Here is a 27,016-nt window from a genome sequence, read left to right as displayed (position 1 = left end):
CCTTTTAATAGCATAACTTAAATATTGAGAATTGTGATAAACAGAGGCAGTGGGATCTGGGCTAGGAAGGGGTGGTCAGGTTTACAATAAATATCTCAGGGAACATAAGATTATCTAAGCATGAAGCAACTTCCTGATACTGCTAATATTAAGCATGTATCACTCTGGGAAGTGCCAGGCCAGCCTGTTCTAGTATGTTCTAGATATTCGTGCTTGACAGTATTAAAAATGTTGTGCTTTCTCTTAAGAACTATCTGGAGTTTAGTTTTTAAACATTATTATATAAACTATGTAATAATTTAAGACTTTTTAAAATGATGACTCTTTTTAAACATAATAAGTCAAGTGAATCTTAACCTCTTCATTTTTGGAAATTATAATGGGGCTGAACGTCCTTCTTTTAAGCATAAGTTTGCCCTTTTTGAAATAGTCAGATGTCATTCAGAGTCAAGGCTGACTGGAAAATAAGCTCTATGAAAGCAGGAGTGTGTCCATCTTGGTCTTGCAGAATCCCGCCGTCTCAGTGCCTGGCATATAGTAGGTGTTCAATTAAAATTTTGTTGTTACTGAATAGCTTTGTGACCAAGCTGGTAATAGTTTTGATTTAAAATAAAAGGTATTAAGGTAATGACTGAATTTCTTGTGTGACTCAGAAACTAGCTCTGGAGACAGAGCCCAAATGTGCCTGAGATACAAGTCATCCTCTATTGAAAAGGATTGTTTGTAGCAGGAGCAGCCCTCTTTCTGAACAGCAGGCTCCCTGGTTGCCCACCACATCCCTGCCTCTCCCTGCCAAGGGGTCTGAAGAGCCAGCATCGGCCCAAGGCAGGAGAGAAAAATCTGTCAAAAGTCGCTGGCAGAGAGTTGTTTTTGAACTTTCACATGATTTTGTTTATTCGTATAATTATTCCAAGAGCAATTTAGTCAGTGATCCTGCATAATAGTAAAAAGGATTTGTTGGACATAATGATGCCAGAAGGAGTGCTCTCCTATGATTTTTACTGCTTTACAATAATAGTTATAATTCCTCTGGATGAATTCTTAACGGCTTTTTGTTGTTATTGTTGTTGTGTCTTTGTTGCTGTGTGCAGGCTTTTCTCTAGCTGTGGGTGTGCAGGCTTAAGTAATTGTGGTGCACGGGCTTAGTTGCTCCACAGCATGTGGGTCCTCCCAGACCAGGGCTTGAACCCGTGTCCCCTGCATTGGCAGGCAGATTCTTAACCACTGCACCGCCAGGGAAGACCTGAACAGCTTTTTTAAAAGAATGTGTTTGGCTATAACCTTGACTTTGCTGATAACTGGGACATACCTTCTTGTATTTGCTCGACAGCATCAAATTTGTATCATACCCACTGAAGAATTCTCAGTGGAATATTTGAGACCTCACGTCAAATGCATTGCCAGTTATGGGAGATTTGTTAATGAAAGGTAATGTGTTTCCTTCCTTTATCCCTTGTTTGTGCTGAGTGATACTTAATGCTTTTAAGGCTGTAGATTTATATTTGACTTCAGAAGTGATCACAGGCCAAGGTGCTAAAGGCTGGTGATGCATTAAAAAAAAAAAAAAAAGAGCTAAATCATTCATCCCAGCATTCTTTCCAGAATTCCATCATATCAGGAAGCTGACACAATAGCAACTGGGGGAAATGTTTAAGCCTCACCCTTGAGGGTAGTTACTCTGAAGTTCTATTCTGAGCCTTCGTCAAGACTCAACTTTGTTCCAATCCTTTAATCTCTATGTCTGAGATTCCTCATTTACAAAAAACATGAAAATTATGACCCATCTCACAGCTATGTTATGAGAATTAGCTAACCAATGATTCTTGGGATTTGGGGAAGGTTGTTTGGATGTAGATTCAAAAATAATTTATGGATACAGTCATGACATCTTATGCATATGGTTGAAACCACCAAGACAATGAAATCTGGCTGTGCCTAAAAGAAATGATAGGCATGTGTTCTCTTTGTTTTTGTATAGTTTTATATCAACATTGATGTTTAGAGGTGAATAATAATGTTTCATTGCATTGATCTCATTTAACAATGAATTTTAGTCCTAGGGAGGGAAGTTTTAAAAAGTTTCCATCTAGCTTACTTCCCTTCAAAATTAAGATTTTTTTTTTTTCTGTCTTAGCTTATTGTATTAAGCGGGCAGCCGGAATACACTTGGCCAGTCCGGAGCACTGAGTATGTTTGTATAAAGATCGCCACAGGCTGGTGGTTCTCTGGATCCTTTTGATCTTCACCGGGGGACAGTTCTTCGGGTTTTGGTTATTTTTCAGTATTCTCTGTTTCAGCGCCACCTGTATCTCCTTGGTCCCTGAAACTCCTCCAACAGCATTAATTTTGGACGTTCTGAGTGGTGGGTCTTCCCCTCTCCTGCCCCAGGACCCTTTACCTTCTGCTGACGCTCTTACTGGAGTCACCTTGAAGGCCCCACAGGTAGGGCTCCCCCTCAGTGTGTTGCTTGTAAACCAGTGGTTCTCAAAGTGTGGTCCCAACCAGCAGTGTCCCCATCCCCAGGGAACTTGTTAGAAATGCAAATCTGCAGGCGTCACCCCAGAACTATTGAATTAGAAACTCTGAAGAGGGGCCCAGGAATCTGTGCTTTAACAAATCCTCCAGGGGATTTGGATGCCCCTAAAGTTTGAGCACCTCTGCTCTCAACTGTGGAGAATCCCAGGCATGAGGCATCCGGTTAATCCTGTCTGTGGCCGCCCCATGCTGACGCTCCTTTTCCCTCCTGCATCACTGTCTACATAGTCATTTGGCAATTTTTCATGAGCCATCTTAGGATAGGTCACATTTTCACGGGCTACTGCTACTTAACGTTGTTGAGTCATTAATTATCTTCCCAGATCAGAACAGGAGCGCTTTTAGAACTCTAACAAATTTTTTGCGGCCCCAACTTGTAGGCAGGACATTCCCAATAAACACATATTGATCAATCATCTAGAGCAGAAAGGTGAAGTGTATGAAGGGAATACACCTTTTTTTCACTGCAAACTACATAATTGCAGGACTTAATGTTTGTTCTGATGCCATTATGTCCTTCTGATCCTAGAGATGGCTTGTGTCAGTTCACATTGCATCAAGATAGGAAATTAACAGGATTTGGGAGAGAAAATTTCGTAAGATCCCGTATGGGCAAGGCAACCTAGAACAGTAGGGGGAAATGAATTGAAATCATGGCAATAGAGCTCTACTCCTGGTTTTGCTATAAAATTAGTGTATGACCTTTAGTCAGTCACCCTCCAAGGCACAGCTCTCATCTGAAAGATAATCTTTTATTGTTGTTATTCTTGTAGGTTTTTTTTGCGGTTTGAAAAGACTTATTACTCACATAGTGAGACTTTCTGGGGAGAGCAGGGTTCACCCTCAAACCTGAGCAAGCACTGGGGTCTGAATCTGGTTTTCGTTGTGGTTGGGGTGGGGGGGAGTCTGGGTGAGGGCTCCCTCTCCCATGGGCTGGAATTTGTGTGGTTAGAACTTCCCAGGTGTGCCAAGGGATGAACACCTGGGCTTTCTTATTAGCTTGTCCAGGTGTAGGACAAAAGGCAATAGGTGAGTGATGGAGCTTGAAAACCATCAAACATAAAAAATGGAGTCTGACCCTTTGTTACACGATTATTACAAGTAGTGCTTGAATGCTGGGAACATTCTTGTATGGCCTTTTGCACGCACAGTGTGCCTTTCTGTTGTTAAATACCTAGGAATGCAGTTGCCCAGTTATATGTTCAACTTTGGTGAAAACCACCACATAGTTTTCCAAAGTGATTTTACCAAACGTCCCTCCTCCAGCATCATTTATGGTTGTCCCACCATTGGGTTGTCCATTCTGCAGCTGACGGTTATTTGGTTTGTTTCCAGTGTTTGTGATCACAAATAAAGCTGCCCCAAACGCTCAAGGGAAGGTTTTGTGTGAATGTGGATTTTCACTTCTCTTGGGTAAATACCGAGGTTGTTTTGGTTTTTAACCTCAAAATATCCCGTAATTCTAATTATTCATAACTCTGCAGCTTGAGGAATATTTTTTTTCCCACCCAGAACCAAGTGACCTTGCGAGGACTCGTACCGCGTCCGGGTCGATACGTCATTGTGGTCCATTTTTATCAACCAGTGCATCCGACGTTCCTGGTGCAGGTGTCTGTGGACAGAGGGCGGCTGCAGCCAGGTGAGCTGCGGGGAGCAGGGCCGGCTGCAGGGCTCACCTGCCTTGGCAGGGGTGTGATAGGAACGCCTCTCTCTGCCCCCAGGCATCTTCCGTGCCTCTTTTTGCCCCCATGTGCTTGGCTGCCGGGACCAAGTGATCGCCGGAGATCAGGTTGAGTTTGACATCTCGGAGCCGGAGGTGGCCGTGACGGTGAAGGTTCCAGAAGGAAAGTCCTTAGTTTGGGTGCGTTCTGCTTATTTCTCAGCTTGCTCTTCACGTGGTTGCCTTGGTTGGCTGCTCTGTGCGTCAGTTTTGGCTCATGACAATAATTCCTCCAAGGAACTGAAGCCAGATTTATAGAAGTGTTTAAATTTTGCAGCTAACTTTACCCAAAAAAAGTCTTTCTCTGACAATTAAAATCAAGGGAAAGCAGAATAATAGAGAAGTGACTAGGAAGAAAAACCTCCCTGCACGAGCCTGGAGCCCTCTCCTTCAGCCCCTCCTCAATCTCCTCTGACAGGTCTCTCTCTGAAGCATTGAACACTCATTTGTTCTTGAAAATTTCTTTCTTTTTGGCTTCCATAGCTACTTTCTCTTGTTTTTTCCCCCACTTTCTCCACCGCTCCTTCAATGATTTCTCTTTCCCTTCATCCCCATATGTCGCTGTTCCCTCGGGCTCGACGGTGAGCCCCCTTGTTCTAAGATTTCTCTTTGAATAACATCGTCTGCGGCTGTCGATTCTGTTCTCTCCTCTGTGAGAATGACGCCCACATCTGTGAACTCATTTCTCATCTTTGCTGAGCTCTAGGACCATCTACTGCACATCCCCATAGCCAGAGAGCTCACAAGTCCCTCCAACTTAGCCTGTTACCAGCCCAGCCCCGGGCATCCCCTACCCTGTTCATTACCTTGGTCGATGGAATCGTGGTCACCCAATGCCTGTAAAGCCTTGGAGAGCCAGGAAGCACTGCCCAGGCCTGCTCTGTGGCCCTCCAGTTTTTGCTCATGCCTCCTCTCTCTCTGAGGATGTCATCTTCCTAGGGGCAGGGGCCTGACTTTATTCATTTTGTATCCCCTGTGCCTGGAACACCGTCTGGCACAGGTACTTGGCAATGTTTACTGAACTGAATAACGTGAGAGCAGTAGACTCTGTAAGCAGTAAGTTGGTGAGTAGTTGACGAAGATGTTTGAAATTTCCTGCAGCATTCGTTACTGGCGCAGTCTGGTTTATACAGGTACAGAGAACTGAGCAGTATTTTTAAAGACTGGGGCTACAATTATTCATAATACAGTATCTGATAGGATATGAATTTCAGGGGCAAGCCACCATGTGAGTTTCCCCATTGGTCCTGCCATTTCGGTTTGCTCACATTTAAAAACACAAAATGCAACCTCTGGAGATGCAGGGTCATCCCGGGCGTGGATCACACAGGGCCCTGGCTGTCCTAACAGCTGTCCTGCTCACCCCTGACGTCTCCTGTCCCCGCCCACACCCGAGGCTGCTGCTTCTCTGAGCAGGTGCTCCAGGAGGTCTGCCCCCCACTTGGTATCATTTCCTGCATGGAAACATGGCCTGAGCCTTCATCACTGGCTTAGGGTTGTTCCGTGATTCTTTTTTCATAAATCCTGTTTCATTTGGTCTTGGGCTTAACAATAAAGAATGTTGATCTTAGCGAAGAGAACGTGACGGAGAGCCGTAGGTATGCCGTGCTGTTGGAAATCCAAAGACATGCCGACAGCTTCCCTTTAGGTCCGTGTCCTAGTGGTGCCTGCGGAGAGTTACGACTACCAAATCCTTCACAGAAAATCAGTGGACAAGTCATTTGAGTTTGTCACCAATTGTGGAGGGGACAGTTTTTATATTGAGTAAGTATCCTTTGTGGAAAGGCCCTGGGAGGCATGCAGCTCTCCCACATTCCCGACCAGAGCAAGAGGCCCGGGGAGGGGTGGCCCTTGGGTCTGTCTCTTCCTCTGGGAGCCTGAGGGAGTGGCACTGAGTCCCGCGTCCTCGGCACACGCTACAGCCGTTGTGCACATCTGGGCGAGATTTCCCTCCTCAACTTTGATCTCAACAGATCACCCTCCAAGCTGGGTTTCACAGGCTGCTTGGGAGTTTCTCTTCCTCTTCCCTGCTTCCTCTTGGCTGACTCAGATTCCTAAGATACCACACAGGGCTTCCTCAGCGGGGAGGCATGTGAGCCCTGAGTCCCACTCTCCTTTGCCCTCTGATTGAGTGGGGAGCATCACAGAGGGGTGGACCTCCCCCGTCTTCCCTCTTTGGGTCCCTGAATGCTAAGAGCCTAGAACAGCCCTGAGTATCAACTCCTGCCATTCTTTTCTGCAGACCCACCCTGCCCCCTTGTAGGTTTCCTGAGGAACTGAGGCTCCCGGGGGCCAGATGCCTTCTGCATAGAAAATATTAAGAGCAAAGGCTCTGAGGTCAAACAGCTATGGGTTTGAGTGCCTGCTCAACCACTTCGTAGTTCTGTGGCCTCGGGAATGTTGCCTAATTTCTAGGACCCTCAGTTGCCTTATCTGTGAAATGGGGCTTAGGGACTAATTGGTTGGGTGGTTGTGAGGTTAAGTGAGGTGTAGGCAAAAATTCTAACACACATGTTCAGTAAATGTTGGCAATTCACCTCCTCATTATTATTCTAATTGGTGTATCATTACACATGTAGGTGTAAATTTTTTTGGTAACTACTTTATTGAGATATAATCCACACACCATACAATTCATCCTATAGGCGAATTTTCACCCCTTTATTCCAGCCACCGAAAGTTCCCACCCACCGTCCTGTGATGTGTCCTGGAGTGGATGGGGATGGGAGGAGGGGTGGCTGGCACCCTCTGTGAGTCCAGGGGTGGGGTTTTCTCTAACTTCCTCCCAAACTCCAGAGCCCCTCCCCCAAAACGCTGCTTGGTGAGGCATGTGGGAAGAGGAAGGTTGGGACCGTTTCTGGGCACGCCTCCCAGGATCTCACCATGAGTTTTTGTTTCCACAGCCCCCAGAAAGCCTCTGGATTCTGTAAGGATTCTGCCAGGTCCCTGGTGGCCCTTTACCATGATGGTGCACTGCCTTGTGAGTGCCACCCCGCCGGGGCCATTGGCCATCGCTGCAGCCCAGAGGGCGGGCAGTGCCCATGCCGGCCCCATGTCATTGGGCGGCAGTGTACCCGCTGTCAAATGGGCTACTACGGATTCCCGCACTGCAAGCGTAAGTGCAGGTTCAGGTCAGCCAAGGTCACCTGGGGCCAGGTTTCTTGAATTTCACTGTGCTGGAGACTCACCTGGGGATCTTGTGAAAATGCAGATTCTGACTCTCAGGCCTGAGAGTCTGCATTTCCAGTAACCACTCAGAGTATACCCATGCTGCTGATCTAGGGACCACACTATGAGTAGCAAGGTTCTAGAAGATAAATATTTATGTTTCCCATGCTACATGACCCATGCGCTTGGCAAAGCAGGTGAAGGTAAATAGCCTCAAGCATCAACATATTGGACAGCTCAGTTCTCTTCTTTGTGGAATAGGTTAGGCTTCAGTTTTTTGTTTTTTTTGTTTTTTTTTTTTTGCGGTACGCGGGCCTCTCACTGTTGTGGTCTCTCCCGTTGCGGAGCACAGGCTCCGGACACGCAGGCTCAGCGGCCATGGCTCACGGGCCCAGCCGCTCCGCGGCACGTGGGATCTTCCCGGACCGGGGCACGAACCCGTGTCCCCTGCATCGGCAGGCGGACTCTCAACCACTGCGCCACCAGGGAAGCCCTAGGCTTCAGTTTTTGCAGCCTCACCAAAGCTCAGCTGAGGTGGGAGGAGAGCCAGGCTCACAGGGCATACTCCTCACTGAATGAGGAGGCCATGGATCTTTATCTAGGAAATGTGCTGCAGCCCTAGACGAGGGTCAGCCCAGGCCACGTGAAGGGGGCAGAGTCCCCGCATGGAGGCCAGCCTTTGCCTAACAAGGGCCCCGCTGCTGCATCCTGTCCTGACCTTGGGCTCAGTGCACTGGGGTGACATGGAGGCCCTTCAAGAAGCCTGAGAAGAGCTGACCCCCTGACAGAGGACAGGCCTCACGTTAGAATGACATGTAACTGCAGCTCGGAGTCGAGGGGCGCCTTAGGGTGTCTACCTTGGTGTCAGTAGCTCCAGCTGTGCCTCACTCAGCTTCTGCATGTTGTGTCCACCATGAGCGTTGGGTGTGGTCGGTCTTGGCCCCAAGAAAGGGGCCTTTCAGATAAACCACACTCAATAGTACCATAAGGGAAGAAAAGCAAGACCTTTCTCCCAGAACCCTTGGAAGGTTCTGGAAACCCTGGTGCAGTCCTGCTGGAGGTCAGGGGCGTCTAACCCTTTCACCGTGTCTCTTCATCCCCGGCCAGCGTGCACCTGCGGCCGGCGCCTTTGTGAGGAGACGATGGGGATGTGCCTTTGCCCGCCCCGCACGGTCAGGCCCCAGTGTGATGCGTGTGAGACACATTCCTTCAGCTTCCACCCGCTGGCCGGCTGCGAAGGCTGCAACTGTTCCAGGATGGGCACCGACGGGGCTGCCACCCCGGAGTGCGACAGGGACCATGGACAGTGCAGGTGAGGCCTGGAGGACTAACCTATGGCATCCTACGGTGGGAAGGGAAGACACTGTCCGTCCCCACACAGGTCCCCATTACTTCCCGCTTCGCATGGGCCCCGACACTGCTTGAGTTGACCTCAGGGTGGTGCTCCCACCCGGGATGGGCGTGGCGTGTGGAGTGTCTGGTCCCCTCGGGCTCGGGTGGCCTGGCAGAGCCTGGGTGGGCAGACGGCTGTCTCCCAAGGCCCAAGCAGCCTCGCCGTCCACTCCAGCCTCGTTCCGCGTGTGCATGAGATAAGTGCGTGATTACGTGATCAGTTCCATCTCCTTGGTCACCGGGTGGTGAGCAGCTGTTTGTTTGTACTGAGGTCTGGGCTCCAAACCTTCACTCTCGTAAGCTGGTAGTTTTGTTAAGGACGTTGCTTGATGAAGTCTAAAATCCCGAGCCTGCTGCCCTGACTCAGATGGGGGAGCCGGAGACGGTGCAGAGGACTCCACAGGGGGCCTCCATTTGGGTAGGGCGGCAGGGTGGGCAGTACCCGCTGGAGAGCCTGACCTGAGAGGCGGGGCTGCCTCTGGGGCCACCGAGGTCCAGCACACAGCTGCTGAGAGACAAGAGGCAAACGGCGGCTCAAACAGATGCCAGGGGGCCAAGAGGTTCGCTCAGCAGGTCAGCTCCGCATTGGAAACCAGAGGGTGTTGTCACGTGACTCCAGGTCATCAGCCTGATCTCGGCAGGACCAGAGAGTGGCCACAGGGGGTGAAGAACAGTCTCCTAGAAGAAAAGGCTGGAAAGAATCTGATAGGGGTTATGTGGCAGGAAAGCTGAAGCAGGCTTCTGCCATCCAGGCCGGTGTGACCTGTGCAGGAGAGAGCGTGAGGCTTGCCCCCGCCCTGCACTCCCCCCTCCCCCCCACCCAGGCACGAGGACGTAGGCGTTGGTGCCTGTGATCCCAGCGTGAGAGCCAGGAGGGGCCGTAGCTGCGAGTGGCAGGCGTCTGCTTCTCCAGCTCCAGGGCAGCTGTGTTCGTTTCCCGTGGCTGCTGACAAATGGCCACAAACTGGGTGTCTTCAAACAACAGAAATTTATTCTTTCATGGTTCGAAAGGCTAAACGTCTGAAATCAAGATGTTGCTCTTTCTAAAAGCTCTAGGAGAGACTGTTCCCTGCCTGCCTCTTACCTTCCCGTGTTGCCGGCAGTCCTTGGAATTCCTTGGTTCTGCCTCTGTCGTCTCATGGATTCTCCTTGTGTGTCTCTGTCTTCACATGGCTTTCTCCTCTCTGTGTGTGTCTGTGTCTTTCTTTTCTTTTTTTTTTTTAGCCTTTGAATTTTTAAAAACTTTAATTAAAAAAAATTGACGTATAGTTGATGTGCAATACATATTGTCTAAGTTTCAGGTGTACCACATAGGGATACACAATTTTTAAAAGTTATACTCCGTTTATAATTATTATAAAATATTGCCTATATTGACTGCGCTGTACAATATGTCCTTGTAGCTTATTTATTTTACCTTTTTTCCTATTTTTCTTTTTTGAAGTATAGTTGATTTACAATGTTGTGTTAGTTTCAGGTGTACAGGGAAGTGATTCGGTTATACACATATATGTATATATCTATATTTTTTCTATTTTTTCCATTATAGTTTATCACAAGATATTGAATATAGTTCCCTGCTCTATACAGTAGGACCTTGTTATTTATCTATTTTATATATGGTAGTGTGCATCTGTTAATCCCATACTCTCAACTTATCCCTCTCTCCTTCCCCAGTGGTAACCATAAGTGTGTTTTTTATGTCTGTGAATCTGTTTCTGTTTCGTAAATAAGTACTATTTTTTTTAGATTCCACATATAAGTGATGTCATATAATATTTGTCTTTCTCTGTCTGACTTTACTTAGTATGATACGCTCTAGGTCCATCCATGTTGTGGCAAAAGGCATTGTTTCATTCTTTTTTATGGCTGAGTAATATTCCATTGCATATATTATATACACCACATCTTCTCTATCCATTCATCTGTTGATGGACGCTTAGGTTGCTTCCATGTCCTGGCTATTGTAAACAGTGCTGCTATGAACATTAGGGTGCATGTATCTTTTCGAATTAGAGTTTTCGTCTTTTCCAGATATATGTCCAGGCGTGGGATTGCTGGATCATATGATAACTCTATTCTTAGTTTTTTGAGACACCTCCATACTGTTTTCCATAGTGGCTGCACCAATCTACTTTCCCACCAACAGTGTAGGAGGGTTCCCTTCTTTATTTTGTATATAGTACTTTGTACCTCTTAATCCCCTACTCCTATCTTGCCCCTGCTTCCCTCTCCCCACTGGTAGCCTCTAGTTTGTTCTCTGTATGTGTGGGTCTGTTTCTGTTTTGTCATATTCACTAATTTGTTCTAGCTTTTAGACCCCACGTATACGTGAGGTCACACAGCATCTGTCTTTCTCTGTCTGAATTATTTCACTCAGCATAGTGCCCTCCAAGTCCACCCATGCTGTTGCAAATGCAAAATTTCATTCTTTTTTATGGCTGAGTAGTATTCCATTGTATATATACCTGTGTCTTTCTTTTTTTATAAGGACACCAGTCCTATTGGACTAGGGCCCGCCTTACTCCGGTACGACCTCATCTTAACTTGATTATGTCTGCAAAACCCCTATTTCCAAATAAGGTCACAATCTAGGTACTGGGGATTAGAACTTGAACGTACCTTTTGGGGACAAAATTCAACTCTCTATAGCAGCGACGTTTACTTTTCCTGAGGAAGGACCTTTAACCACACTTCTGATTGTTGCCCAACGTCTAACAGTTCCTTTGTCCTCTGGGAAGGAAGCTGAGTGAGAATTTGAGTCATGGAAGATTCCAAGTCTTTAAAACCACAGGTTGTGAGTCCTCCGTGAGTCAAGTCGGTTGCCTGTCCTTCTCCAACTATGAGCCTAAATGGAATGTGACCGGTACAAAGAATTTTGAGGTGTTATCAGAGAGCTTTCATCACATACATTTGGTTCTGGTCCCTCCAGTGCTTACGTGATTCTCTGGAAGGAAGTCAGGCGCTTAGTTCATTACTAAAGACTTTGCATTGGGTTCCGAATGCACCAATAGGCCTGTGAAGATGTCTGACCTATTTCCAATAAACTCCTGATTCATGGGCACTTAGTGTGGAAGCACAGGCTTCTACCAGGACCTGCAGGGATGCTATAGAACAAAAAGATGCACTGTGCCCAGGAGTTGCTTGCTGTCTTGTGGCTGGAGAAGATGGATAAGTGGGAAGCTCAAAGGACCTAGATGTGCCAGTCATGACCCAATCAACTTTGTAGAAGAAGTGAGAGACCAGACCTAAAGAAACTGTAGAATTAGAACTGGCTTCAGAAAAGGAAATCCAGGGTGTTATAAAAAGGGAAACAGATTGAACTAGGAATAATATTCCTTTTTGTATATTTGAAAAACAAGTCTAAGGAAAGAATCCAACGTCTTTATGTGGAATGGGTTTGCATGAATCCTTCAGAGGAAAGAACAGTCTGACAAATAAGGGGGGTAAGCAGAGAGGGAGGTCTTAGCATTAAAATCCTTTGCTGACTCAAGGGGCTGGGAATCCGGATATAAGAAAGGCTGAAAGAACAAGGTTCCGTTTGAACAGCAGAATGCGCAATGCATAACCTTGGGAAAAATAAAGAAAAAAACTAGACGGAGGAACAGGAGAGGAGATGAACAAGGGGACGTGGAACAGTTATTGGGAGATGGAATCCTGGCAGAGGACGAAGCCCAAGACTCTGTAGTGGCTCCAATCACAGCTGCATGAAGACACTCAGAGCCCTAAATACTGAAAACATTCCAGTGCCTCCATATTTAATTAAAAATAAAAACTTACTAAGTCACAAAATAAGTGCTAACAAGTCCAAGAAAGTTCTGTTTTTCCATAGTGGCTACTTCAGATTTTCTTTTGAAAACAGATCACCCACGTGAAGAGTTTGGGGCTGGGGTAGAGGTTGGGGAAACATGTACGTGGGTTAGAGTGAGAGAGGACCCCAAGGAGAAGGTGTGGACACACAGGAGGGAAAACAGGTGTGGGTCCTGGAGGGGGTCCCTATGTTTAATCATAGGAGGCAAAGGGGCCAAGGAGGTGGAGAAGCAGTTTTCAGGCAGGAAGAGAAGCAGGAGAATTCACTGTCTGAGAACCAGTGGGAGAGTTTTAAAAGGACGTGGATGGTCAGCAGAAGAAGTTGCTGCAAACAGGACCTCACACACAGTCTCTCAATGCTGCCACCACAGAGAAAGGGAACTGAGAACGCATTAAAAACTGTAAAAGTCAGTTAAGGCACCATCTACGAGAGAGAGATTTACCACAGGATGTTAGGTACAAATTCTAAGGAGAATTTAACAAACCTCCACTAGCCAAAGACAGTTTAGTAGACTAGAAAATTCCTAACTCAGGACTGAAGACATGTTGTATAGTAGTTTTGCCCACACCCGAGGGAACATCAACAGGAATGGAATCTCATTGACCAAACCAAGATGTGAAATTATTTATCCTGACATTACCAAAAAGGCTGTAATCGCCTAATGGGATGACACATCTTTCCATGATCAAAGTGGATTTGTCATGAAAGGGCCTTGGCAGATAATGTAAGAAAAACTTCAGTTTATTACATGACTGTAAATTGCACAAATTACCCATGATAATTCCAGTGTTGATGCCAAAAAAGCTTTTGATTGCCTAAAGGATTATTTCTTTAGAAAATATTAGAGGAAAGAATGCTCCCCGCTGCCCCTGAAAATATCCTAATGAAAATGAAGAATGTGTTTAGAGGAACCTAACATTCAAGTAAAAGAAGTAATCAAAGAAACCTGGAACTTGCAATAAAAAGAAGAACATACCCTTTCTCAGTGATACAACAGACTCTCTTACAGTTGTACAAGTTACCACAAATCACAAAGCTGAGAAATTTCAATTTTCAAATTTTATTTGACTATTTAGAGGTGTTAACATTTATCATACTAAAGGGAAATCGAACTGTTATAAATATTAATCTCCTTTCAAATGAATTACAGAAATAATTGCAGCAATCCACAATACTCAATTTGTTCTTAATTGAAACTAGTGCTGTAATTTTAGACACAATTGGAAATAAATTCAATTGGAGCCATAAGATTGAGTTCTTGCTTATCTTTTTTTTTTTTTTGCGGTACGCGGGCCTCTCACTGTTGTGGCCTCTCCCGCTGCGGAGCACAGGCTCCGGACGCGTAGGCTTAGCGGCCATGGCTCACGGGCCCAGCCGCTCCGCGGCATGTGGGACCTTCCCGGACCGGGGCACGAACCCGTGTCCCCTGCATCGGCAGGCGGACTCTCAACCACTGCGCCACCAGGGAAGCCCCTTGCTTATCTTTGTCATGAACTAGCCAGGAGACTCTGGGCAAGTTGCTTTGCCTTCCTTGGTCTCAGCTTCCTAATCTATAAAATGAAGCTTGGTACAATCATCTCCAACTTCCCACCTAAATTTAAAACTCTGATTCTATTTCTTCTTCAATCTCTGATTGTATCATGGAAAATATTACAGAAGTATATTGTATAAATGATAAAAAGTCCATTGTTTGGGACAACTCTGTCGGGATTGTGGTCTTAAAGATGCTTACATTGATCAAAATTTCATTTTTTTATAGCATCACAGTAATTGAATCAGATATAATAGCAATGAAAAAGTACATTTGCATCTGCTTTTAATAGTGGATGATTGTGCCATCAGATTCTTTGAACAAACGAAAGAGCTAGACTAGCCTCAGAAGATTTTATCAATCAGATACACAGATGCTGGGAATCACTGCTTTAAAAGACTATCGTCACGTCGATGACTTTCAAGACATTTTAAGATCGGTTATAGGAGATGGCAGTTCACCTGGACGTCCAGTGAAACCACATGTGCAAACGTGCCTTTTCAGAAGAGCAGCAGCAAAAGGAAAGCCATTTGGGGGGACCCTGATCTCAGCCAGTCTCACAGATTTACTAAATGTGTTAGATGGAGAAACGAAATACCAGAAAAGGTCGTAGACTTGGCATTCTGGGAACAGGAGTACTTCCAGGTCGGCAGAAATCCACAAGCCCTAACAACCTGGAGAAGCAATCCCTTTGAGGCAGCTCATCAAATAATAGGAATGGTAAATTCCAGACGGCGTGCAGGCAGGTGCTGGGACACAGTGGTGAGCAGGGCGGATGGGGACGGACAGAGCTCAGAGTTCTCACTTACGTTTCCTCTGTCCCAGAGGCACCTACCTTTTAAAGTTCTCTAGAGGGTTAAATATCCTGTGTGAAAACCCTTAGAATAGTACCTGACACACACTTGCACCCAGTATTAGCTGTTGTTATTATTTGCGAGGCGCTTGGCTGTCTGCCTTCTGCCCTTTATACTTTGTCCTCCTGAAGCCCCACCCATTCTCCTGGCTTCAACCACCCGACCCTTGATGATTCCCAGATCCAGTTCTGATCCCTGACGGCTGTCTTATCCCACATTCGTTGAAAATCAGTTCTACCTGGGTTCCCCTATTGGTTTTCCTTAGGGGGGGCCTTGGCGGACAAGTCCCCTGACCTCTGAGCTCCTGTCCCCTCACATGTATAATGAAGTGTTAGATTAGATGATCTTTAAGGGCCCTCTCAGCTCCTAAATTCTACACTGATTCCATATCTGAAACCCTTGCCATTGTCTTGCCTTTCAGGCCATTCCTCTCTTTGAATGTTTTTTAAAAAATTCTACATATTGGTGACAGCCTCCTTCCGGTCCCCAAAGCCTGAAATCTCAGCATCACCTTAGAGTCAGTTCCTTTTTCCTACAGTCAGTCAGGTGTCAACTTCTGACAAAGTGTGTATTATCCCCCTTCCTTCGATGGCCCCCTGCAGGTACTTCCGCCTGGTGAGGTCCTTTATGACCACTTCCTGTGTGAGTGATCTTGACAGTCTCCGGATTGACCTTCCTTTTCCTGGCTTCCTTTCCTCCTTCCTTCCTCCCTTCACCTTTCCTTCCTTCCTTCCTTCCTTCTTTTCTCCCTAATTGAAGGGGAATATGCTAGTACACAATTATACTGGGATTTAAAAATCAATTTTCTCCGTAATTTTTTTATTAGTGCATAGAGAACGTTGATACATGCACGTGTCTATGATTTCATCTTCTTGGTGTGTGGGGTTTTTTTAAAAACTAGGATGAAACATTTTCTTCAGTCCCTGTGATGTTTTGTTTTTGTTTTTGGCTTTAAATTCTGTTTCGTCAGTTAGTAGGTTTTATGACTCCAACCATATCCAGCGCCTACTCCAGTCTGGGTGCTGTGCTTCATGCCAAAGGCACACATACCTGCTAACGAGGGGTCATGGTCCGGTAGGGGACCCTCTACTCATCAATAATGACAGTGCAGCATAATGAGCGCCATATTGTGTGCAGGCCGCTGGGGGGCGGAAGTGGCTCCGACCGGTACCACGTCCATCACATGACTCTTTGCGTAAGAACCTTCCTCAAGTCTCCATCGTCTGAGAAAATAAAGACCAGCTTTCCGTGGTGATCTGGCCCCCACTCACCTAACTTAAGCCTTTTTTCAGCTTCTCTGGTTTTTCTCACTTTCTCTAAACACTAGTTGCCTCAGTTCAGTTATCAGCTCTCCTTTCCCCTCTTCTGTGACCCCCAAATTATCCACATCCTTCAAGGATTCTGTATGAAAGGTACAGATGCAAAGAAGGCATGAAGCCACTGCAAGCCCACAGAGCTACCCTTGTCATCTCATTGCCGAAAGCTAGTTCTAAGCTTAGCCATCCCATCTCTCACGTGATTACCTTACTTTCTGCATCTCTATGTCCCATGTCCTCAGGGAAAATGCGCGAAGGTCAAGACAGGCTTATTCTACTTCTTCCCCTCCCTCCCATGTCCCCTAAACCGAGGATGTGTATATATCAGTAGAAGGCACTCAGTAATTATAGGATGAATACATGAATGAATGTAAGGTAGACTTTGGGTTCTAGTTTAAAACTGGACTTGAATGCAATGCAATATTAAGGGATCCGTGGTATTTAATGAGCAAAGGGTAGAGTTCACCCTAATGCCCGACTTTCCGGTGACCTGTGAGACACACGAGCACCCACACACTTGCAGGTGTCATTTCATAATGTTTGGCCCTCGTTGCCGTGGAGATGACTTCACTTGACCCGCATCCTCAGTGCTGCCACTCTGCACCTCCTGGCAGCAGCAACTGGAACCTTCCTGCCGTTGCAGGAAGGGCAGCTCCTCCGGTAGCACAGCGTCTCCCTGGAGGAGTGTGCAAGGTCAGGCTGACTTTAGGTCGTTTTTAAAAGATATTCAGCCAGACTTCGAGGAGGAAGTTTCCTTTTTATTCCCTGTTGTCTTGGCACCACACAGAGCTCCTTCGGGTGCCTGTTTTTGCGCGGGATTCACGTGTTCATTGCTCTCGGCGTGGCATTACACAGAATCCAGACATCGTATTTTCCATGTTGTGGTGAACCCTTGCCCATCAGTCCCACCCGGGGTCCTGGGGTTCAGCTCCCAGGCCACGGCTGCTATCACTCTGTTCAGCTTTTTGCTTTTTTCTATCCACTCTCCTGTGCTCGGCTGCTACCTACGTGCTGAGTGAGGCTCAGCGCTTCATCCCACGTTACCGACGCGGTTACACCCTCTCTGCCCAGCTCTCCCTCCCACCACGTCATCCCACGGACGCCCTGAAGTAAACAGGCAGACGTTTCTCCTGGTCTCGACAAGCGGCTTGCGCAGCTGTCCACCCTGCAAAATGCTCCCCTTCCTTTCTTTTCCAGTGAAGTAAAAATATAAGAAAGAGGCTCCCGTCTGCCTGTCCTCACCTTCAAGGCCCGGGTCCAGGTCAACGCTCAGGGTCACTTGTCCCCCGGAGGCACTCAGGGTGTGAGAGGCTCGTGGGCACCAGCCTTCCGTGAATGCACCTGTTGGCCAGCAGCCCTGAGTGTTTGCTAAAAGAAGCGTCCTGGACTGCAGGACGACAAGCTGCCTGGATGGGACTTTGTGACAAGAGCCCTGAGCACAGCGTCCTTTTCCTCACTGCCGGTGGGAGGAGCAGGGAACGCCCAGGCTGAGTCGGGTCATTGCCAAAGTTCCTCCTCTGATCTAGGTTTCTTCTTCCAGACAATTTTATTTGGAGGGGTTCTATGTACTCTCCCTTCCCGTCTCTCACCCACCAGAGTTCTTGTGCTCCAGAAATAGGGAGTCATCTGGGAACAGTCAATTTTCTGCTGGCCCGTGATTGCATTTAGTTTGGGATTCACGAGAAGAGAGTAGGTTGTTATTAACCTGGGCCTAGGAACAAAATTGTGTGTGCTAGAGAGAGAGAGAGAGAAAGAGAGAGAGAGAGAGAGGTGATGTAACCTGTGAGTGGGTGGAAGTACTTTTCTGAGATGGCCCATAGTTCCTCCAGCTTCCCAGAGGGTCCCTGACCTCTTCCAGAGTTTGCAGTCCCGAGGCTGCAGCAATCGCTCCAAGCAGACTGCTTCCACCTTCCACCTACCACCTAAAGCACTAAAGGTGTGATTTGGAGAATACTTTTCTTCCTCACGGAAACAGTCCCTGCAGGTATCAGGTAGGGAGGGAGACGAGGGGGTGGGGCTGTGCTGAATGACATTTGACCTGTCAGCAGGCCTTGCAGGTAAAAGTGATTTTGTCTTTTTATCTGTGGTGAGTGGGATAAAGGGAAACACATCTGCTCCCCTTAGCTGATACCCTAACAGGAGTAATGATAGCAAATACTTACATGTGCACGGCACTCTTCTAAGGTTTTTAGATGTTTATTAAATTCTCACGGTAATCCTATGAAGTGGGTATTATGAGCTACTCTTACAGATGAGGAACGTCAGTTGTAAAGAGATTAATTGCTCGAGCTTCCTGTAAGTAGCAGAGTTGGGATTCGAACCTAGGCCACCTGGTCCCAAGTTTGTGTACTTAAACACGTACAGAATGCTTATAATTATAAGCAGATATTTGCCAAAGGCAAACTTACTGGGATATAAAGTTATATTTGTCTTTTTTGGGGATGGTCCCTGGGGTGAGATTATTTTTTTAATTGAGGTATAGTTGATGCACGATATTACATAAACTACAGGTGTACAATATAGTGATTCCCAATTTTTAAAGGTTATACTCCACTTACAGTTACTGTAAAATATTGGTGTTGTACGATATATCCTTACAGCTTATTTTATACATAATAGTTTGTACCACTTCCTCCCCCACTTCCCTCTCCCCACTGATAGCCACCAGTTTGTTCTCTGTATCTGGGAGTCTGCTGCTTTCTGTTATATTCACTAGTTTGCTGTACTTTTTAGATCCCACGTATAAGTGAGATGACACAGTATTTGCATCTCTCTGTCTGACTTATTTCACTTAGCAGAACGCTCTCCAAGTCCATCCGTGTTGCTGCAGATGACAAGATCTCATTCCTTTTTATGGCTGAGTAGTATTCCATTGTATATAGATACCATATCTTCATTATCCTCGAGTGAGATAGGTGATAGCTTACATTTGGTAGCAAGTTAACGATAAAATATTTCAAATCAGATTGTGCTCCTAACAGTCTAATAGAAAGCAGATTTCCAAATACTTTCTTCGGACCCACAAGAAAAAATCAGTATGCAGATCCATCAGGCTTCAGCTGTGGAGCTCAGTGACCAAGCTGCCTCTTCCTCTCCTCACGTCTCGGGTGTTGGGCTTCTCAGCCCTGAGAAGCCGCTAGTGTTTTCTCAGCCACGCTTGTGCTCAGAGCTCCCTGGAGCCTCCTAGGAGCCCAGCCCCACACAGGCCGTTGCCCGCCTCCCTCCCTGCTCCACTGTCCAGCCAGACCACTGGGGGTCCTCCTTGCCTTCTGTCGCCTCGCCCAGAGCACGATGAGCCCCAGCATCCTCCCCCTAAGATAGTTTGGAACCCATCCCCCCATCCATACTGAGAACCTCTGCCCTCGTTCGGCCCCCTCATCTACCTGCTGTGGAACCGATCTCAGCTCAGTCCTTCACACACAGCCAGCTGCCCTCCTTCCTCTCTGAAAGCTTTCCAAGATGACGGTGGTCCTGGGAGGCAGCGGCTACTGCTTCCCGTCTCCCTCAGACGAGAAAGCAAGGCCTTGAGAAGTTGGATAACTTGCTGAGACGCTGTCTCTAATACACGTGAGAGCTGGGGTGAAACTCCAGCCAGTCCGCCTTCAGTGTGCAGAGCTCAGCCCCGCGCTCCAGGGCCCCGGACAGTGTCACAATGGCCAGCACCTCCGTCCACATGAGCCGGCCCCCTCCCGCCTCTCCAGGCTCGTGGTTCAGCATCCCTGCTCATACCCCTGCTCCAGGAGCACCCGCTGTGTTCTCTGCACATGCCAAGCGGTGTCCTCCTGTTCCTGCTGTCTGGAATGCCTGCCCCACCCCCTAACCCGGGACACTTGGACTTTTACACTCAGCTCAGGCATCACCTCCCCCAGGGATGCTGGGTCCGAGCTGGCCCTCTAACCCCTGTTTAGATCCTGTGTGTATATCGTTCACATTTCCATCTCAACACTTAAGAGCTCTCAGGCCCAGGGACTATGTCCTTCTGTGCACCCCAGAGCCTAGTACCAAGCCTGGCCCTTGGAATCACATCAATGATGGTCATTGTTCTTTTTTTAATTAAGGTATAACTGACATGTAACATTATATTAGTTTCAGGTGTATACATAATAATTCGCTATTTGCGTACATCGTGAAATGATCACCACGGTAAGTCTAGTTAGCACCCGTTACCGTACATAGTTACAAATTTTTTTTTCTCATGAGAAGTATTTTTAAGATTTACTCTCTTACCAACTTTCAAATATGCAATGCAGTGTTATTAACTATAGTCACCATGCTGTACATGACATCCCAGGACCTCTTCATTTTATAACTGGAAGTGTGTATCTTTTGACCCCTTTCATCATCAGGATGACGGTCACCTTGAGCTATTTTGTGTGAGTGCCTTGTATCCGCTTCTCTCCATTCTGCCTTGGACGCTAGCACCCCGTGGACAGGCCCTGTGTCTATTTAACTGGCTTCATACAGCAACTGCCTTGCGGCAGTGCAGGTCGGCTTTAGAAGCGTGTGTAGAAAGATGACAAGGACGTTTGCTTCCTTTGCTTAAGTACAGATGCAAGCCCAGAATCACAGGGCGGCAGTGTGACCGGTGTGCTTCCGGCTTCTACCGCTTCCCTGAGTGCCTCCCCTGCCAATGCAACAGAGATGGAACTGAGCCAGCAGGCTGTGACCTGGGGACAGGGTCTTGTCTCTGCAAGGTAAGACGGAATGTGCAACGCTGGGGACGTTGGCCACTGACCATTGTGGAGGGTCTTCATGCTGAGTCATTGTATAAAAATAGGTGGGAAATGGGATTGACCCAAGGTAGATTTCCATAATGACTATAGCACTTTCTAGTCATTCTCATTGAATAGAAATAGTTAGAAACGAAGACCTCCCCCCCCCACCCCCTCACTGCTCTTGTCCTTTGAAGAGGCCACAGACCTCCTTAAGAATCTGATGACAGATATATACTGTCTTCAGAAAAATCGACACACACGTGTGTCCATAGTTTCAAGAGGTATATGGGTTCCCCTGAAGCCTATTCCTGCCCCATGCACCCCAGGTTAATCATCTCTGCTCCAAGGCATTCTGCAGGGTGTAGGAGAGCCCCCGAGTCCCAGTGGATGTTCTAAAGCGGTAGTAAGTGGGATGAACCCCTTCCCCCATATCGTGAATCCTTCTGGTGCTCTTTCTCTACCTCCAGGTTGCCAAAGGGCATCTTATGAAATTTAGGAAATCCTCTCTTCCATTTGTACATGGTATAAAAATTTAAATAATTAATGTGAGGGGCTTCCCTGCTGGCGCAGTGGTTGAGAGTCCGCCTGCCGAGGCAGGGGACACGGGTTCGTGCCCCGGTCCGGGAAGATCCCACGTGCCACGGAGCGGCTGGGCCCGTGAGCCATGGCCGCTGAGCCTGCGCGTCCGGAGCCTGTGCTCCTCAGCGGGAGAGGCCACAACAGTGAGAGGCCCACGTACTGCAAAAAAAAAAAAAAAAAAAAAAAAAAAAAAAAGTGTAAATAATTAATGTGGTGAAAAGCTTAACAGCCATGTAACTTTGGATGCTTTGTTAGCATCCGTGTTCTGTCATCTTAGGTTGATACTTAATTTGTGCACTTAGATCTCTTCAATCAGAGAACCTTTAGAAGGAATGACCTCTTGTTTCATGTTTTTCTTCAATAGGAAAATGTGGAAGGTACAGAATGTAACGTGTGTCGGGAAGGGTCATTCTACCTGGACCCAGCGAACCCCAAAGGTTGTACCAGCTGCTTTTGTTTCGGAGTCAGTCATCGTTGTCACAGCTCACATAAGAGGAGAGCTAAGGTGGGCAGGGCATTAGACTCCTTTTGTTTTTATTTAGTACTTCCAAATGAGGAAGTAATGCATTGGCATGAAACGTGAAGGGTTATGGAGTTTTTTAGCATCTTGCTTGGTTAGAATGTTAAGCGTTGTGCTCGCTGGTCCTCAGCCTGCAGTGTTCTGTCCCCAGATGTCCTCATGTCCCTCAGTTCATCAGCTCTCTGCTCAAGTGCTTAGAGATGCCATCCCTCACTCTGTGGTTTCACCCTTCTCTGTGTACTTCATAGCGTGTATCACAGTTCTAAAGGTTGTCTATTACGTATCTATTTTCTCCACCACTCACATGTAAGCTCCTTGATACAATCCCAGTGCCTTGAACAGGATCTGGAACGTAGTAGATGCTCAATAAAAACTCATTAAATAAATGGAGTTAGTTGTTCCTGCCCCTCATTTCTTCTTATCTGCTTATCTTCCTGTTTTACTTTCCTTCTCACCTGTTTTAAAACTAACTCCAGGAGGGACTTCCCTGGTGGCGCGGTGGTTGGGAATCTGCCTGCCAATGCAGGGGACACGGGTTCGAGCCCTGGTCTGGGAAGATCCTACATGCTGCAGAGCAACGAGTAGCCCCCGGCTCGCTGCAACTATAGAAAGCCAGCGCGCAGCAATGAAGACCCAAAGCAGCCAAAAATAAATGAGTAAATAAATTAATTTAAAAAAATTAACTCCAGGAAACTAAAACTTTTGTTGCCTTCATGATTCCATGAACCATTAGTCTCATGCTTGCTTTCTTGTGTGACATGTCTTAATGTCCAGCAAGTATTCAAAGAAAGATTATTTTCTCTATTTTACTGCCTGCCTCCTGAAAGGAATGCAGGCTTGTAATGGGGAAAAAGAAAAAAATTAGTTTGTAAATCCACCCTGAAGTCTCCTCTTCTTACCCTCAGGGGAACCCAGAAGCATTATTCTGACTCTGTGTCTTGTCAGTTCCTTCTTTTTCTTCCCCTCATAGTTTAACTTCTGGCTTCCTTTGTGATCTGGGGAATATTTAATTTTGATGCTCCTTGGGACTTCCCTGGTGGTCCAGTGGCTAAGACTCCGTGCTCCCAATGCAGGGGGCCTGGGTTCAATCCCTGGTCAGGGGACTAGATCCCACATGCCACAACTAAGAGTTCTCATGCTGCAACTAAAGATCCTGCCTGCCGCAACTTAAGACCCAACACAGCCCAATAAGTAAATAAATATTTTAAAATAATAATAATTTTGACGCTCCATTTAGAGAAAAATAATGACAGCAGTCCACTGTATTCCACATCACATTTTCTAAGGAGCTCACCATTAAAATGTGCCCACAGTCCTAGTTATTATTCACACCCTTATTTGTGTATTATTTGAATATTTTTTGAACACCTACTAAATGTCAGGAACCAGGATGCGTGCTGGGCTACAAGGACAAGTCCCACGTGCATCTGGTCGCTACCCTTTGAGAATTCCTAGTTGTGATAGGTCAGGTGGGGGCTGAGTGGGAGTGGGCTCCCTCACTGGAGTCAGACACGAGAGGAGATACCGGAGGGAAGCCTTTGAAGTAAGGTGGCTGCCCCACAGCTCTTTCTACTCTGCATAATTCAGCCATCGTCAGAGATGCCATGGGTACACGTTTCCATCCATTGCCTCTGTGTTTCAGTTTGTGGATATGATGGGCTGGCGCCTGGAGACGGCAGACGGAGTGGACATCCCCATCTCCTTCAACCCGGGCAGCAGCAGCGTGGTGGCTGACCTCCAGGAGCTGCCCTCCACGGTTCACAGTGCGTCGTGGGTCGCCCCTGCTTCCTACTTGGGGGACAAGGTAACCATGTCCTGCTGTTCTCCCACGCTCTTGCTGGACCTCCTCCATCACTGCACGGGCACCATCTACTGGATGTCTGGAAGGAAGGTTCTGGAAGTTCAGGTTACTAAAACTGAAGAACTTCGGTTAATCACAAATGCAGAAGATGGAGAGGCTGAGGGTGTATGGGCCTCAGGGGCCCACATGGTTGCTGACCAACAAAGGAAATCCTGCACCAGGTTCTTCCTGATTTTCACTTAATGCCAAAGAAATTTCCTCTGGGGAAATAACCATTTAAATAATATCTGCTGCGAATGGCACACGTATGCTTTTAAATGCCAGTGCTGAGAATTCTTTGTTTTAAAGCAGAAGAAGGGCCCCTTGTCAGGAAAACAAAAGCTGAGAAGTGACTCATGAGCTTATTAAAAGAAGCACAGGATCCAGTGACAGCACGGCTTTCATTAGTAGAGTCACGTGTGGTCATGAATACATTTTGTTTCTTTTTCTAAAGTTTTTATTGGAGTATAGTTGATTGACAATGTTGTGTTAGTTTCAGGTGTACAGCAGAGTGGATCAGTTATCCATATACATATATCCACTCTTTTTTAGATCCTTTTCCCATATAGGTCATTACAGAGTATTGAGTAGAGTTCCCTGTGCTGTACAGTGAGTCCTTATTAGTTATCTATTTTATATGCAGTAGTGTGTATATGTCATAGATGTAAAAAACAAACTTATGGTTACCAAGGGGGGAAGGGGGAGAAGAGGGATAAACTGGGAGACTGGGAGTCACGTGTGGTTAGACGCTCCTTGGGGAGCTTATAAAGGAGTTGCTTTTCCTTTGCTGCGTAAATTATTATTCCAGGATCTGACCACCTACACTCATTTATATGGACAGAAGTAGAAACATCCTCAGGTGATATATGCACCTGGTGGCCCAGGATAGAGCTTTGGAGAAAGGGTGGATTTCACAGAGCGCAGCCCAGGCGATGCCGTAGTCTCACATCTACAATGACTAAATATTCGTCCCTTGTCAGCCTGAGCTCTCTGATCCTGTCTTCAGGTTGAAGGACTATGGATTTTGACCTCTGAGTATGGGGAATGTTGCTCCTCTCCTATAACCCCACTTCTCCCTCATGTGATATGCCTCTTCACGTCCACATGGCGAGCCCTGTACTTACTGGTCATCTAGTCCTGGCTAACAAATGACCCACAAACTTGGAAGCTTAAAGCAACAGACCGTCATTTTCTTGCCCAGTGTCCATGGATCAGGAATCCAGGAGTGGATGGCTCAGGGTCTTTCATGCGGTTGTGGTCAAGATGTCAGCCAGGGCTGCAGGCATCTGGGACTGGAGGATCCACTTCCAAGCTCACCGGCGTGGTTGTCAGCAGGCCAGTGTTCCTGGCTGGCCGGTGGTCAGAGGCTTCAGTTCCTATTCACGTGAGGCCCACCGTAGGCTGCCTGAGGGTCCTCATGACATGGCAGCTGGCTTCCTCCAAAGCAAATGAGGGAGAGAGAAAGAGGTGGGTGGGAGGGGAGAGGAGAGAGAAAGAGAGAAAGAGACAGGGAGGGAGAACAACGTTTTTGTAACCTAATTTCAGAAATGACACACCGTCACTTCTAACATATTTTGTTCGTTAGAACCCAGTCACAAAGCCCAGCTCACACTCCGGGAGGAGAATTAAGCTCCACCTCTTGAAAGCAAGAATATCAAAGGATACGCAGACATATTTTTAACCTCCTCAGTCCATCAAAAAGGCAAAACTTAATCTCAATAAGATGATTCAAGATGTGACCTTGGAATACTTCCAGATTCTAAGGTCATAACTCTGTGAAGCTGTGTAGGCTGTAGCTTCTAGGGAAGCACTTCAGTGGATTGGGGGCCCTGCAGGGCTGCCCCTCCTCCCTGCACCAGCTTATGTGCATCTCCAGTAAGGGTATTTTGTCTGCCTTCCCTGAGATGATGTTGCCTCTCATTTCCATCCTTCGGTCACTCCTTCCTTCTTGATCAGTTTTTACTTTAAGGGTGGGAGATATCAGGACCAGAGGTGAAGTCGCTGTCTAAAACACCCATGATCATTCACCTCCATGTTTCCACCACCGTCATGCTGCGGAGGCAGCACTGAGAGGAGGCCCGTATACCTGGTGGTACAGGCGGACGTGGCTTATGCATCTAGGAGAATGCAGAATCGCTTAGGAAATATTCACCACGTGCCCTCAGGGGAAGTTGTTTTTTTGTTTTGTTTTGTTTTGTGGTATGCGGGCCTCTCACTGTTGTGGCCTCTCCCATTGCGGAGCACAGGCTCCGGACGCGCAGGCTCAGCGGCCATGGCTCACGGGCCCAGCCGCTCCGCGGCATGTGGGATCTTCCTGGACCGGGGCACGAACCCGTGTCCCCTGCATCGGCAGGCGGACTCTCAACCACTGCGCCACCAGGGAAGCCCGGGAAGTTTTTTTTTTTGACAATTTATTTTTAGAGGTTCATTTTGTAACTGATAGATGTTAACCAAGTCTCTCCATTAAATAGGAAAGCAACGGCCTAGATTTCTTAGAATAGCCGTGGATTAAATAGACATTTTGGTTTAGTCATCATCTAGAATAAAAGGATCTTATTTGTTTCTGCGTGACTATTTTTCTTTTTAACAGAAGTATCTTCTTGCTTGTAAAACTCAATCATGTTCACGTTAAACATTTTAATTGACATAAAATGGCAGAAAGTAGAAAGTTAAAATGCCATCTTCAATTCCACTCAGTAGAAATGACCACTGTTAACAGGCTGATTGTGTATCTTTCCAGATCTATGTGCCAGTGTACTTCGTAGATGAGTTAATGTTGCCATGTTCTCTTTTAATGCTTGTGCTATTAATCCTACTATTTCAATTTCAGGTTTCCTCATATGGTGGCTACCTCACCTACCAAATGAAGTCCTTTGGACTGCCTGGTGACATGGTTCTTCTGGAAAAGAAGCCAGATGTGCAGCTCACCGTAGGTGTCAGAACACGACCCAAGTAGCAGAAAGTGGCAGTTGCGATTGGTGCCAATCCAGTTTTAGGACATCTTGATAAGTGGCCTACAGAAAGTTTGGATTCAG

The 27,016-nt window shown here is 46.8% G+C and overlaps 1 protein-coding gene across 5 annotated transcripts in view; it reads left to right on the top strand.

The window, feature by feature from the left end:
• The window catches only part of LAMA3 (laminin subunit alpha 3), a 242,767-nt gene that overhangs the window by 130,462 nt on the left and 85,289 nt on the right, over nucleotides 1-27,016 (top strand). For 4 of the 5 annotated variants that reach the window (XR_004485306.2, XM_004273749.4, XM_033435312.2 and 1 more), the window contains 11 exons: nucleotides 1,331-1,428; nucleotides 2,298-2,442; nucleotides 4,048-4,174; nucleotides 4,257-4,396; nucleotides 5,904-6,019; nucleotides 7,159-7,370; nucleotides 8,531-8,735; nucleotides 20,877-21,021; nucleotides 21,986-22,126; nucleotides 23,784-23,945; nucleotides 26,812-26,910. Coding sequence is in view for 4 of the 5 variants with exons in the window: in XM_004273749.4 (XP_004273797.1) it covers nucleotides 1,331-1,428; nucleotides 2,298-2,442; nucleotides 4,048-4,174; nucleotides 4,257-4,396; nucleotides 5,904-6,019; nucleotides 7,159-7,370; nucleotides 8,531-8,735; nucleotides 20,877-21,021; nucleotides 21,986-22,126; nucleotides 23,784-23,945; nucleotides 26,812-26,910 (1,590 nt within the window). In the remaining variant the exon portion in view is untranslated. Of the gene's footprint in view, nucleotides 1-1,330; nucleotides 1,429-2,297; nucleotides 2,443-4,047; nucleotides 4,175-4,256; nucleotides 4,397-5,903; nucleotides 6,020-7,158; nucleotides 7,371-8,530; nucleotides 8,736-20,871; nucleotides 21,022-21,985; nucleotides 22,127-23,783; nucleotides 23,946-26,811; nucleotides 26,911-27,016 lie in introns of those variants that run through there. The other variant, XM_033435315.2, reaches the window with a different exon arrangement.

The sequence above is a fragment of the Orcinus orca genome, chromosome 15 (assembly GCF_937001465.1).
Source record: "Orcinus orca chromosome 15, mOrcOrc1.1, whole genome shotgun sequence".
NCBI lineage: Eukaryota > Metazoa > Chordata > Mammalia > Artiodactyla > Delphinidae > Orcinus > Orcinus orca.
This window is presented reverse-complemented; position numbering and strand designations above follow the sequence as displayed.